Source organism: Melanostigma gelatinosum (genome assembly GCF_949748355.1).
Source record: "Melanostigma gelatinosum genome assembly, chromosome: 16".
NCBI lineage: Eukaryota > Metazoa > Chordata > Actinopteri > Perciformes > Zoarcidae > Melanostigma > Melanostigma gelatinosum.
This window is the reverse complement of record NC_136649.1, coordinates 23628816-23643517: the sequence shown is the minus strand read 5'-3', so window position 1 is coordinate 23643517 and position 14702 is coordinate 23628816. Positions and strand designations below refer to the sequence as shown.

Genomic DNA, 14702 nt, shown 5'->3' with positions numbered 1-14702 from the left:
GGTAAGGAATCAATACACCATCTTTTTTGGCACGCTCTGTAATTCAGGAGTGTTAGGAGAGCGGTAAGGTTGGGTTGCTCTTTCATAATCTTCTGGGTAAACCAGAGACCTGAATAAGCATTGTTCTGCTCTCCCACAGCAACGGCAGCCAGTTTGCCCTTGAGCAAGGCATTTAACTACCAGCTGCTGCTGCTGCTGCTGTGGAGCTGCTCAGTGGATGCGCTGCTGGTACAAATCCAAACCTCAGACATTTACTCCCCCTCTGGTGCCGCTGTAAAGAAGAAGCATTTTCTTTGTGTGCCTTCTTGTTAAATCTGCACTTGGCGAGCGTGTTGTGAATACACTTGTTTCAACATAAAGACGTCTCACACATGCATCGTGACTGCACTAATGAAACTGTTATTTGGTTCGGCCTCCTTTCTCTTCGTAGGAAGTGATTTAAGAACGGAGTCCAAACAGCGAAAGCTCACACTGTGCAGAGGAGACGAGTGTGACCAACTGCAGTGTACATCGTTCTGCTCGTGTGTCCTTCGGTACACAGTCCATGCTTTCCAGCATTGTGTGTGCAGTTCACTGGCATTACTGTACATGACACATCCCCAGGATTTCTGGGAAATTAAAGCTCAGTTTTTCTTTGTCGTTACTCTCTCAAGCTTCCAAATTCTTCTTTGAAGCTGAATTCCATAAATGTAAATTATTTTTTAAATTGAATATACAAAAAACACGATAACCGCATATGAAAACCTCCCTCCCACGCTACAGTCAGACACAGAAGGAAACCGCTGCGAGAGTACAGACTCGTGCCGAGATGTGCTGCATCGTGTCCACAGAGCCGTGATGTAGATGTTCCAATGTCCAATGACAGAAGATAAGTGGAGTCCACATCTTATCATATTTGAAAGTCAGATGAGCAGCGCCAAGAAGGACAGGAAACATATCATCAGGTCACTTCTCAAAGCACAGAGATGTTGAAACGTACGCAAACTACAGATGTGGTGAAGCACTGCTGCTGATGTTCTATTAAGACCAGTTAAAGCACAAATTCAAATAGTTATTATAAATGTATTGTATTATTTTCTGCAGCTTCTATGAGTTTAACTGCTTGTTCGGGTCACGTGTGATTGTACCGCGTGTTGAAGACGGTTGTTGTCGTTGTTAGCCGTCCGCCAGCGACTCCTGAAGCCTCGTGGTCGAGTCTGTCGTCTGGTGGCCGGATGACGAACACGCTGTAACTGTATGGCAGCTTCCCGTCTCCAACGCATCGGCCTGTGAGAACAACAATGAGGAACATCTGAAACGATGGCATGAGCCTGAATGTAGCTGCCGGGGCTGCGCTATGATTGGCCAGTCGGTCTGAAACTAATGACAGACGCCATCTTGGGACTCTTGAGTGTTGCTGTCCTTTCTTCTCTTCTGTGGTCAATGCACAGAACATGTCATTGACTGAGCAGTATTACATTCTTTTTATCATTTTCTGAAATAATGACGTTTGACATTATCAAATGACCATAAAAAAGATGTCCATGAACCAGACACGTTTAACAGCAGACTACATGGAGTCTCAAACATGACAGAATGTATAGAATCATGACATATTCATCTTCAAGATGAAATGATACTGACCGTGTACCTGTGTTGTGATCAGTAAGCAATTCAAAGTGGGCTTCAGGCTTCAAGACAAATTTCTGCAAATGTGATAAAAGTTTCCAGAAGACTTGCTGCTGCATCCTCTCCTCTGAACCTCACGAGCAAGTCCTGCCGGAGCACGCTGCCCACTCTCCTCAGGAAACACACACAACGGAACAGACGTTTCAGGTTGTGCAGCTTCTTCTCTAGAAGCAGCGTATGATCCTTCCCACGCTTCTGTGAGTGTCGGCCCTTTTTACAAATCTGCACAAACAAGGTTTTGGATGAAAGTGTCCCGGAGATGCTGTAAAAACTCCAAAAATAAGCTCGAGGAGGCAAAACAACTCCCAACAGAGAGACCGCTCAAAAATGAATTTCTCATCCAGAATGTGAGTTTAACAGCTTGAAAATAATTCAGGCTTTAACAGGAAAAAGGGAAGAAAAGCACTCATAACAGCTGTCAGTATGAAGAATTTCAATATTCTCCATAATGTATGGAGTGCTGCTTTATACGGACGTAATCCAATTCTTGTGGGTGTGGTAACAACATGTCTTACAGATAAAAAGTAGGCGATGTCTCAAAATAATAAGAGTAATAATACAACAGCTCGTCTCGTACGTCAATCAGAACCGTTTCCGACTAAACCCAGATCTATAGATTGTTCTTTGTTCTGTGCTTCTGAGAGAGACCAGCATGAGCACATTAGCCAGCAGGTAGCCTCAAACACACCATGCTGGCAGCAAGATGGTCCCTTCACCTCCACCATGAGGAGGCACAGACACTGAGTGGGTTTACTGTCTGCTCCTCAGTGCTGCTGCTGCTGCTGTAGGCCCTCACATATGTTTCTCAACTTCCTCCAAATCAATGATTCTCATGCAAGTCGCCTGTGGTAGTTTCTCTTGTTTAGGGGGAATAACCTACTTTCCGAGAAGTGTGGATACGGTCCACCCACCCTATGCACCATTGTGCGCAGCTTTATTGTTTCCATTTTATGGCAGTATGAAATAGGCTATCGATTTAACGTGTCCTATTTCAACTTTGGCCAAGATTGGATTTTGAAACGAGCTGGGCTTCTCCGGTGGACCCGCCTGGGAGCAGAGGAGTACAGGCGCTGTGTGACTCGCAGGTCTGAGTGCGCAAAGCTACGCGCCCCTGTGATTCATCCGCAGTTTCCAGACGGTGCGCAGGTGGAGGAGAGAGGAAGCAGCGGCTCGGGACGGACAGATGAAACGGACAGGGATGTTCAATCCGCGCCAGATTTATTCCACCTAAGGAACGAACTGTTTTTTATTGTTTTGTATTTCTCCACCCCTCTGCTGTTGCATTGATTTGGAACCACTGACTCGATTTGGCGCAGCTGTAACCCGTTTTTCCTCCGTGACAAAAGTTTGACTGTTAAATGATGATGCTCTGCTGCGCTCCTGTTTTTTCATGCACTGCTGTGGATTCCGGCGTCAGCGTAAGTGACCAGTCATCACTTGAGAAATAGCTGCGATTCTTTCGGTCCTGATTTCGGTGCCAGTTCCAACAAACGGAGGGCTTTTATTCTCGCGCATCATCGCTCGCCCGGGATTTGCATCCATTTGAATTCATGTCGCACTCCATAATGGACTTCCTCGGACTGTACTTCTTACAGCTGGCTCTGATCGGTAAGTTGAACAACACCTGGAACGTAATACAGTTGAACTTGTTCTGCGGAAGGTCGCTGCTGTGATCAGCCTGAGCTTCATTAGCGCAACTCTTCTTTAGCGAGTCCTTTATTCGCTGCTTTTTGGGTCAAAGTTGCATGATGAGATATTTCTGTATCTGCAAGACCAGCCAGTTAACGTGAACGGATGCAGCACAGGGTGCCGGACATCGTGTACTGGTTCATAGACCACAAAGACTGCGAATAGGATGTGAAGGGCGACTGCCGCTGACAGCGGGGACGCGGCGGCTCTCCGCGGATTTCCTCCACTCAAGAGATGCTTGCAAGTCTCTTCTCAGCCTCGTTACCCTGCAGGCAGCATATACATGCACGTGATTCCATAACAGACTGATGAGAGGTCAGATTACGGGAGGAAAGAGAGCCGCGGCTGCTGGTCCCAGTTTGACTGCGAAAACATGCCAATGCAGACAAGTGTTTGTGTGCGCGCGCGTGTACCAGCCCGTGTGGTTGTAGTCGCGCGGGTGTGTGTGCGTGCGCGCGCGCTTATGCACCTGCCCCTGCAGGTGAGTTGTGTTTGGCTGTATGCGTGCGGTGTGCGGCGTGTTGTGTGCGTGCGAGCGTGTGCATGTGTTTGAGTGCAAGATGCACAAAACTGCCCAAAGTGAGGTGCAGGATCAAATCCAACACTGGAACCATGAGCAATGTCCAGCATTGCACACACTCACACACACATACTCACACACACACACTCACACACTCACACTCACACACACACACACACACACACACACACACACACACACACACACACACACACACACACACACACACACACACACACTCTCAGCCTTTTCTCTACCCAAATCTATTGATCATGTTACCTGTACGCTCCTCCTTGTGCCAGCTGGTGCAAGTCATTTCTAATGTCAGAGCTGTTTTCCGCTAATTTAAAATGCATCCGTGGTACAAACTAGACTCTGTTCTGTACGATTCCCTCACCACGGAGAGGAAAAGCCGCCTTCCTGCAGAGCATAGCGGGAAACAGGACGTATGGATGGAGAGATTTGTATTTGTGAGATTTATAGCCTTGACGATGACGGCTCCACATCTCAGACTCCATTTGGCTGCGATGCAGCTGATTGCAGCCGCTCACGAGGCCCACTGGAAGCAGCCTTGCATGCTGGAAATTCTGGGGCTCCCAGACAAGCTGTTCCACCGCCTTGAACCCTGAACACAAACACATGTGCAGCACTCCCGTCTGCCCCACTTCCCCAAAATCATGTGATGCTCTTATCCCACCCCCGCGTCTCCCCTCACAGTTCGCATTGTATGTAAAGCGCGTGTTCCCGTGCTGTGCTGTCACTCCAGACATGAGCCGGGTGGGCAAGTGAAAGCAGGACGTGAGGAAGGGAGTCAGTCAGTCCTCGTCTTTCCTCTGCAGATATTCTCACCTTGTCAAAGAGATGTGTCAAAATGGCAGAGAGTCTCTTACCCAGGGCCTCCTCATCCCGTCCATCAGCCACACAGGGAGGCAGGAGAGAGGGGGGATCAAAGCAGCTGAAGCAGCTTCAGCCTGAAGGTTAGAGATGGGAAGACGGAGGTGGTCGGTTTGGATCCACACGGGGAATCAAAGGGGATTGGGCAAATGAGTCTTAAAGTGTTGTCAGAAATGTTGGCTTGAGAGCACCTGAGCGATTCTTCAGGGGGAGAAATGGTAAATATCAGAATTAGCTTCTGAATCTGAGCTGCAGAAATGTGAGATTAAGATGCCGGACAACATGTTTGTTCAGTCAAATCATCTGATGTATTTTCTGTGTTGTCTCATGCAAAGCAGAGCAGCACCATTTGACTATCAAGTACATCAAACCCATTAAGAAACGCTTTTGTTAATGGCTTTCATTTTGATGTTATGTTGCTCGAAGAGCACTCAAATGTGAGTAAAGTCATTTTGCACCTCAGAAATGTACCAAAGTGTCCTTAAGCACGCTTATCAACAGCACTCACTCTCAGGTGTGTGTGTGTAGAACGGCTATAGACCGCTTCAAAGGAAGCGGAGCTAACATTAGCCGTGTCCGTTAGCACTTCATGAACTAGTGTTAGGACTTCTAGGCTACGCTAGCTGCTGGATGTATACTGAATGTAAACTGCTTTTGCTTTCTGATAATTGTAACGGTGACCAAAGACCGACCGGCTTTACAGCAACACGGATCTGTAGCCTTAAGCTTCTATCTTTATCATTTTAACGAGGGCTGGGAATCACCAGAGGTCCCGCGATACAATATCACGATGCTGCGATATTATCACGATGCTGCGATATTATCACGATACGATATTATCACGATACTGCGATATTATCACGATACTGCGATATTATCACAATACTGTGATATTATCACGATGCTGCGATATTATCACGATGCTGCGATATTATCACGATGCTGCGATATTATCACGATACTGTGATATTATCACGATACTGTGATATTATCACGATGCTGCGATATTATCACGATGCTGCGATATTATCACGATACTGTGATATTATCACGGTCCACTATTATCACGATACTGCGATATTATCACGATACTGCGATATTATCACGATACTGCGATATTATCACGATACTGCGATATTATCACGATACTGTGATATTATCACGATACTGTGATATTATCACGATGCTGTGATATTATCACGATACTGCGATATTATCACGGTCCACTATTATCACGATACTGCGATATTATCACGATACTGCGATATTATCACGATACTGCGATATTATCACGGTCCACTATTATCACGATACTGTGATATTATCACGATACTGTGATATTATCACGATACTGCGATATTATCACGGTCCACTATTATCACGATACTGCGATATTATCACGATACTGTGATATTATCACGATACTGCGATATTATCACGATGCTGTGATATTATCACGGTCCACTATTATCACGATACTGCGATATTATCACGATACTGTGATATTATCACGATACTGCGATATTATCACGATACTGCGATATTATCACGATACTGTGATATTATCACGATACTGTGATATTATCATGATACTGCGATATTATCACGATACGATATCACGATACTGCGATATTATCACGATACGATATTATCACGATACTGTGATATTATCACGGTCCACTATTATCACGATACTGCGATATTATCACGATACTGTGATATTATCACGATACTGCGATATTATCACGGTCCACTATTATCACGATACTGCGATATTATCACGATGCTGTGATATTATCACGGTCCACTATTATCACGATACTGCGATATTATCACGATACTGTGATATTATCACGATACTGCGATATTATCACGATACGATATTATCACGATACTGTGATATTATCACGATACTGCGATATTATCACGATACTGCGATATCATCACAATACGATATGATCACGATACTGTGATATTATCACGATACTGCGATATTATCACGATACTGCGATATCATCACAATACGATATGATCACGATACTGTGATATTATCACGATACTGCGATATTATCACGATACTGCGATATCATCGCGATACTGCGATATTATCACGATAAGATATTAACACAATACTTAGGTCACGATACTGCGATATTATCACAATACTGCAATATCATCACAATACGATATGATCACGATACTGCGATATTATCACGCTGCAATATTATCACGATACTTAGGTCACGATACTGCGATATTATCACGATACTGCGAGTATTGTGATAACATATATTGCAATTTATTACTTTTTTCAACTTCAAATGATGTCCCCTAAGGAAAACTGTCAACATGTTTTATCTGATAAGATCAAGTTTTCAGTCTGTTCATCTCACTTCAATCATTTTCATTGCAGCAGAATATGATTGTCAAGCAGAGACTGACCAACAATGTCATAAATGTTGCATGAACCTGACAAACTGAACAGTTTGTATCACTACATCGTCCAGCTTAACGAAATGCAAACGTGTGGACTCAGCATATGAACTATAACTAGTATAAGTAGGATATCAGAGTTATATAACTCAGCATATGAACTATAACTAGTATAAGTATGATATTAGAGTTATATAACTCAGTATATGAACTATAACTTGTATAAGTATGATATTAGAGTTATATAACTCAGTATATGAACTATAACTTGTATAAGTGTGATATTAGAGTTGTATAACTCAGCATATGAACTATAACTTGTATAAGTGTGATATTAGAGTTGTATAACTCAGTGTAACTTGTGATGCGTGGACGTGGAGGCAGAGAGACAGTGATGCGCTGCTCTCTCCTCATGAGCCGGCTGCTGTTGGCAGGTTTAACCCCGTTGTGAGGTCAGATGTCTCTTTGTTTTGACCAACTTCCTACCAAACACGCTGACCCGGGACCTTTGCTGACCTCACCAGAAAACAACTCAGCACCATCTAGTGGACTGAAGAAGCAATTGATTTGATTTTTGTAGTACATTTATTTTTATTTATTTTTTATTTTTGAATAGTTTATATAATAAAGTTCGATACTTGGCGTCCATGTATCGATACAATATCGCCACGCAGAATATGGCGATACTATGCTGTGTTGGTTTCCCCCCCACCCCTAGTTTTAACCTGTTTTCACTCACTTGCACTGCGAGGCAGCAGCTCGGCTCCATGTTCACTTGTTGTCCTGCTGCAAACACAAACATGCTTCTCCATAACTTTCCAGGCCAAACCAGGCTTTTAAAATGCCGCGGTGTCCGGGGGCTGCAGTGATATCTGTCCAGTCGAATGAATGTCTGTCTGATGAAGTGGATGTTTGCTACATTAGCTTGCTGTGTTTTTTTGCATTTTGTTAACTTGCAGGGGTTGAAAAAAACAAGCAAGCCTCTATTTACTCCAGATCATATTTGCTGCTCAGTCTTGTGACGCTTCAGTGATTATTTGCGCACACGGCTCTGAACATTTTGCAATCATGACTGTAATAATTTGACCAGTTTATTCTGCATATTATTCTTCTCTAAGTGGTCGGCAGCAAGTGAACACAGCTACCTTTCCATCTGCGACATGGCGGAGCGTTTGTACTTTTCTAACAGTGTGAATCGTGTTCCATTCACGGCGGTAATTGGCTGCATGAAGTGATGATCGTAGATATGAACGGCCCACTACTTGAGAGCGGTATGCTTATTTTTCCCAGCATGACTTTTTGGTGATTGCTTCATCACGGGGGCAGCGGTCGTGGAGGGAAGGTGTGAACAGTCTGAGGATGCGCTGCACTGCAGGGGTCCTTCACAAAGACTGTGAGGAGATTCATCAGAGCCAGAAGCACGGCCTGCAAAGAGGCCCAGCACACGGGAAAGGGCATCCACTCTGGAGTTTACAGCAGATGATTATGTGTCGTTTGTTTCAAAGTGGTAGCTGTCATCAGTGGGGGGAAAGAAAATACAGCAGCGTTTCATTATTACTGGAGAAGTGATGGATGTGATACATGTTTACAACAATCAAGAGAGTCTGACTGATGAAAAGCAGAACAAACAAGTGAGAACTCCACTAACGAAATGTCAGATGTGATTCAAATATCTCCATTATTACGTCAAAATGAAAATCCGCTCATAAAGAAATCATTTGTGTTGTTATTCAGCTGCTTTCACACCATTGTTCCATTTATACTGTCAATGGTCATGCTTTGGTTGTTTGTCAGGAAAGAGATTGAAATCACTCGTCGCCACAAAGAGACATTTCTGTTTCATATTTCAAGGACTCCAGAGAAAAGTTACCCAGAAGTGATTGCAGGTTTGAGAGTAAGCTGCCTGCTGATTCCCGTTCACTGGGTAATTACTGACTGATTCACTTTGCAGTCCAGTTGAATAGATCTTTAAAGAAGTCCTTCAGTACTTGGCTTCATTGTTCATTGCAGTAGAGCGATCCAATCTTCAGAGGCAAAGAACACTTTAACCCGTCGACATCACGACATTCTGTCTGTGTTCTTCTCTTGTTCTCTTCAATTCTCTTTCTCTGCAATACGTGATGGTCCGAGTCAACCTCTGACATCTACACGGCCTCGTTGCATTGGGAACCTGACATAAAAACATTGTTCATCGGTTAAACCAGTAATCGATATATATATATATATATATATATATATATATATATAAAAAATAGATAAATATATATATATATATCTATTATATTATATATATATGTATTTATTTTATATATATATATATATATATAAAATAGATAAATATATATATATATATATTATATTATATTATATTATTATATGTATCTATTTTTATATATATATATATATATATATATATATATATATATATATAACAGATAAATATATATAAATATATATATATATATCTGTATATATTATATATATATGTATCTATTTTATATATATATAAAATAGATAAATATATATATATATATATCTGTATATATTATATATATATGTATCTATTTTATATATATATATATATATATATATAATAGATAAATATATATATATATATCTGTATATATATGTATCTATTATATATATACATATATATATATAAAATAGATAAATATATATATATATATCTATTATATTATATATATATGTATCTATTTTATATATATATAAAATAGATAAATATATATATATATATATCTGTATATATTATATATATATGTATCTATTTTATATATATATATATATATATATATATAATAGATAAATATATATATATATCTGTATATATTATATATATATGTATCTATTATATATATAAAATAGATAAATATATATAAATATATATATATATATATATATCTGTATATATTATATATATATGTATCTATTATATATATACATATATATATAAAATAGATAAATATATATATATATATATATATATATATTATATTATATATATATATATGTATCTATTTTATATATGGTATATGTGTATATATATGCATCAGTGATCAGTGCTGTTGGATGGACTCAGCCCATCCTTGTGCCGGTAGTGAACCTTTCAGTGGATCGGGTAACGACCACGACGTCGTTGATTCACTTTAAATAGTTTCTTTGTCGACGTCGTTGTAGAGTTCTGTGTTCTTCTCTCACTAACACTCATTCGTCGTGTTGGTTCACCACCTCCGCGTTACAGCCACAGCCGTCTTTGGCTGCATGATTCCTGCGAGTTCTCTGGTGTCGTATGGTGCTCGCTGTCTGAAGAGAACGTCTCGGTATCTAAAACTAAACCGCAGTTCCGTGCATCACTTGGTGGGTTTGATAGTTGTAAAATATTAAGACTTTACTAGCTAGGACAGGAATAAGACAAATACACAACCAAATGCCTAAGTGGGCCCAGCAGTGCAGGATGCTTCTCACATAGAACCTTTTTCATGGTGTATTTTTTCTTCAAACTGTATTATTGGATTTCTTTGGCCACAAGGGGGCAGAAAAACAGCCAAATTAATAATTGCTTTATTAAATTTAGGCGCGAGACTGAACTGCACTGTATAAAATGGTGCTTAAAGAGGCTAGAAAGTTCTCTAAAAAGTCTTTCATTTCATCACTTTGAACCAATGTAGTTATTTAAATCCTGTTAATGGCACAGTGTTAATGAATGTGTCTTCATATAGTACATTCCCACAGTTTGGCACGGTAGATACAGGACAGATGCAACAGTGCAGCGGGACAGTGACGGCTTCCTAATGAAAGACCAACACACCAACTGACACAGAGGAAAACCTCCTGCTACCCAAAGCCAACTCCTCCGGGCGCTCTCAGCACTTATTCAGCCTCATCACCATGCTTTCTATGGGAATGAATCATTTGCTCCTTGCATGTTTGGTAACCTTGAATTGTGACTGATAATATTATGGGTTTTTGCAAATATGCACTTAATGCATTTATTCTGACAAATGTGTAGCCCACCTCCTCACCACCACCCCCTGATGCATGCATAATTCATGCTCAGCGGGTCCACATCGCTGGTGCAACGTTTCTTGATTTCTCTTACAGTGGATACTCCTCTGTGCCTTTAAATTGCTCTGACAGGAAGAAGGGAGAGAGTTACCGGAGCAAACATAGCGGGAAGAGGATGTGAATGTGAATAAGCCGTGTGTGACAGCGAGAGACGGGATTTATTTTTCCGTGAGGCTGGAGCTGTCGTCGGGCATCTCACAGAGAGGAGATATGTATCCTCTGTAGAGCGCCTCACCAGAGCTGAGCTGCTCCTTAGATCCCGGGTGCGTCTGCTCAGTTTGGAGCCTGAGATTTACTGTGCCGCCCCCTTTGAACAGCGTTCCTGCTTCCCTGTGTTGTTGTTTATGCCGAGCACCTGTTGCTCCACGTCTCAGAAGCAGAGATGGAGGAGATGGCTCGCACCGATCTGCACCCACCATCTTCACATTTGCAGATATCGTTTTTGACACCCAATCCATCTTGTGTGATTGATTTAATGATTTCATTTGTCAACTGTCTCCTCACTGAGATCGTGCCGTCGCTTTGAAATGAAGTTTTTAGGAACACTGCATTCGTCCCCGTCAATGTGACTCAACAAAGGAGTTGCAACATGAAGGCAGATTGGTTCATTGGTTCTCTGGCGTCGTGCTGGTGTTCACGCTGCACTGTGTTATCTCCACCAGGACAAGTGATACTGTACGTACAAAGAGCAGATGGAAGCAATTACAGGCCATCAGCAGTGCAGAAGAGAGAGAAATACACAGTCCCTGGAAGAGAGGGAATCAAACTGCAGCTCAGATGCTGGTCGGGAGGATTTTGTCGGCTGAATCCACACTGACAGCGCTCCTTATTATGTTAAAACCCGTCATTTCCACCGGCTTTTGTTGCGGGGCGATTATGCCACAGAGACAATTGCCCTGCCCTGCCTCTCTGACAGGATCTGCATTCACTGCCACTGTATTCCATCGGCAGACGTTTAGCTTTGCAATGAAAAGGCTGCGAAATGGTTCTGGCTGATGGCGGGAAAGCCTAAAAGGGTGCAATTAATCAGAAGAAAAAGTTTTGTGAGTGTGGGGGGGGGGGGCGGGGGTAGCGTGGAGTTGCTCGGCAGAGAGAATGACAAGTGGTAATGAAACAAGCTAGCTCGACTTCAAGGCCCTTCATCAAGTGTTCGCAGTACTTAAAGCCTCTAAGTGTGTCTGTCAGTGCGTGTTTAAGTAAACGGAAGTTCCAGCGTCTCGTTGCGACTGCTGAGAATCATCCAGACCCAGAAAGGAAAGGCTCTTATTACTCCACCATTTCATTGAGAGAGGTCCTGGAGGTGGCGATCATCTTCTCGTCTCATCTCGCATCCGACTTCAACCATCGGCAGGCGCCGGCTCCCGTTCACATGTTCAATGTGTTGATCACACGCTGTTCATGTCACTTCAGCGTGAAAGTCAAAGGTACAGAACACACAGTTGTCTCAGTGTGCGAGTAAACCAGCAGCTTATTGAAGAAACACTTCATTTGCTGAGCGACACATGTCCATGATCCTCAGAGATATGAAGGTGTGCCTCCATTACAGAGTCATCAATTGATAGTTCAATGAACTATTCATTTAGTTAAGGGGGGGGGGCATGCAGTCTTCTTCTTTTCTGGTACGATGTTAGAAGTCGGTGCATATTAGTGGACGATATCTTTACGTTTCTTTGATGGCAGAGAGTTTGTGATACAACACGAGTCGTTTCATTGTCGGTCTCTTGTGAAGCTAGTCCCCCGAACACAGACAGCCAGTTCCACCAGCAGGAGGCTTCTGCTGGTTCAGCTTCTTCCGTTGGCATGGAGCACGGTTCCTAACGTGGAAAGCTTCTCTTAGTTATTATAGCAATAAATACAGCGTCATGGCGTGTTATGTGAGGGAATGGCGAGGCCGACATGACTGAGAGTACATCGAACAGGCTGGAAATATTTCTCTGGTCCGGAACAAAACTGCGTCTTAGGACTTGACAGAATAGCAATGTTTGTTTGGCTTCAGATCCGCCTTGTAAAACAGGTTTTAAAAATTCAGTTTCACTGTTTCTCCAGACAGATTATTGTTGTAGCAGCAGGATCGTCTTTGAGGATTACGAATGTGTTCAAACGTGCTTATTTTTGTAAACAACTGCAGCTTTTCTCCAAGTTAGTTGACTTTAATGAAAAGAGTCTTCTGTGATTAACTCAAAAGGCATCCAAAGATATAAAAATAATAATTCCATCTGCGCCTCCACAGCTCACATTGAGGTTCGGTCGTACTAAAGAAGTCGCTCCTCTACTTGCCGGCTTACTTTTGCCCGACAACTCTCAGCAAATGAGAGCAGAGGGGAGCGGAGATCCCAGTCCGGAGCTGGAGCCCAATCTAGATGACGTCCTGCAGCCTCTTCTGCAGGGGCCCCGGGATCTGGGGAGCAAATTGGTTTTTAATAAGAGCTGTGGTTTTATTTGTTCATATGTTTTGCTCAATCTGTTGAGATAGACACAGAGGAATGTGTGAAATTGTGACTCAGGGATCAGGTTTGGTGCCAGGCAGTCAACTGACGAAGCCAACGGGAGGTGGAGGAGGGAGGAGGGGGGGGGGGGGGAGGTGGAGGAGGGGGGGGTGTGAGGAACGGGCCAAATCGCAGCAGGCGATGCACCCAGCCTGTCTCAGATATGAGCCAGATGACATTTATGAGTGCTAATAACAGACTTTGGGGCTCGACGCTCTGGCGTGGCTCCTGCTCTGTAGTCTGCTCGTGGGCCGCTCAGCGGATTACATCGTTGTGTCGTACATGTTCCACGTCATCAGACGGCACGACAGGCAAACGGAGCAAAAAATAAATAAATCAAAAAAATTGGAAGATGTTCAAGATTTCATGAAGATACGAGATCCAGAAAGAGTTGATTGGCTGTAATGATGAGGCGGTTCGTGTCTTGTCGCATTTCCCAGAATATGCATCACACAAAGTCTGATTTCGCTCCTCAGCGACAGCATGCAGTGTTTTTGCATTAAAATGATATTAGACAACGCAGCATATGTTCTGCAGTATCACTGGGTGCTTTTCTGTGACCTTGTGTTTACTCGGCACCATCGTGCTGAAAGCAGCCTTTCACTGACGTTCGAGACGTTTCAGACCATATGGACCTATTCCATAGATCAGTTACGAAAGACCCGCTCTTCTCTCTCACATGACTACAAAGGTTGTGGTTGATTTCAGGACAAATAAAGAGAAACTGCAATAAGAAAAACATGCTCTTTGGTACAGTCTGTGCACAACTCCCAAGTTATGGTGGAAATGTCCAATTAGCAAAGTAAAAGTTGTGTTAAACAGCAGCCTGCAGCGAGCAGTGACACCTTGGGGGACCCTTATAAAACATGCACCATTGAAGTAAAGTTTGGCTGAATTCAGCAGCTTGGTGTTTGATTCTTGAGAGTTTT

The 14702-nt window shown here is 42.6% G+C and overlaps 1 protein-coding gene across 1 annotated transcript in view; it reads left to right on the top strand.

Annotated features, from left to right (window-relative positions):
- Window positions 1–3218: 3218 nt before the first annotated feature.
- Window positions 3219–14702, top strand: part of gfra4a (GDNF family receptor alpha 4a) — a gene marked incomplete at both ends in the record, with an annotated part of 121796 nt that continues 110312 nt past the window's right edge. The window contains one exon of the mRNA XM_079287257.1: window positions 3219–3276. Coding sequence (XP_079143383.1) covers window positions 3219–3276 — 58 coding nt within the window. The remainder of the gene's footprint in view (window positions 3277–14702) is intronic.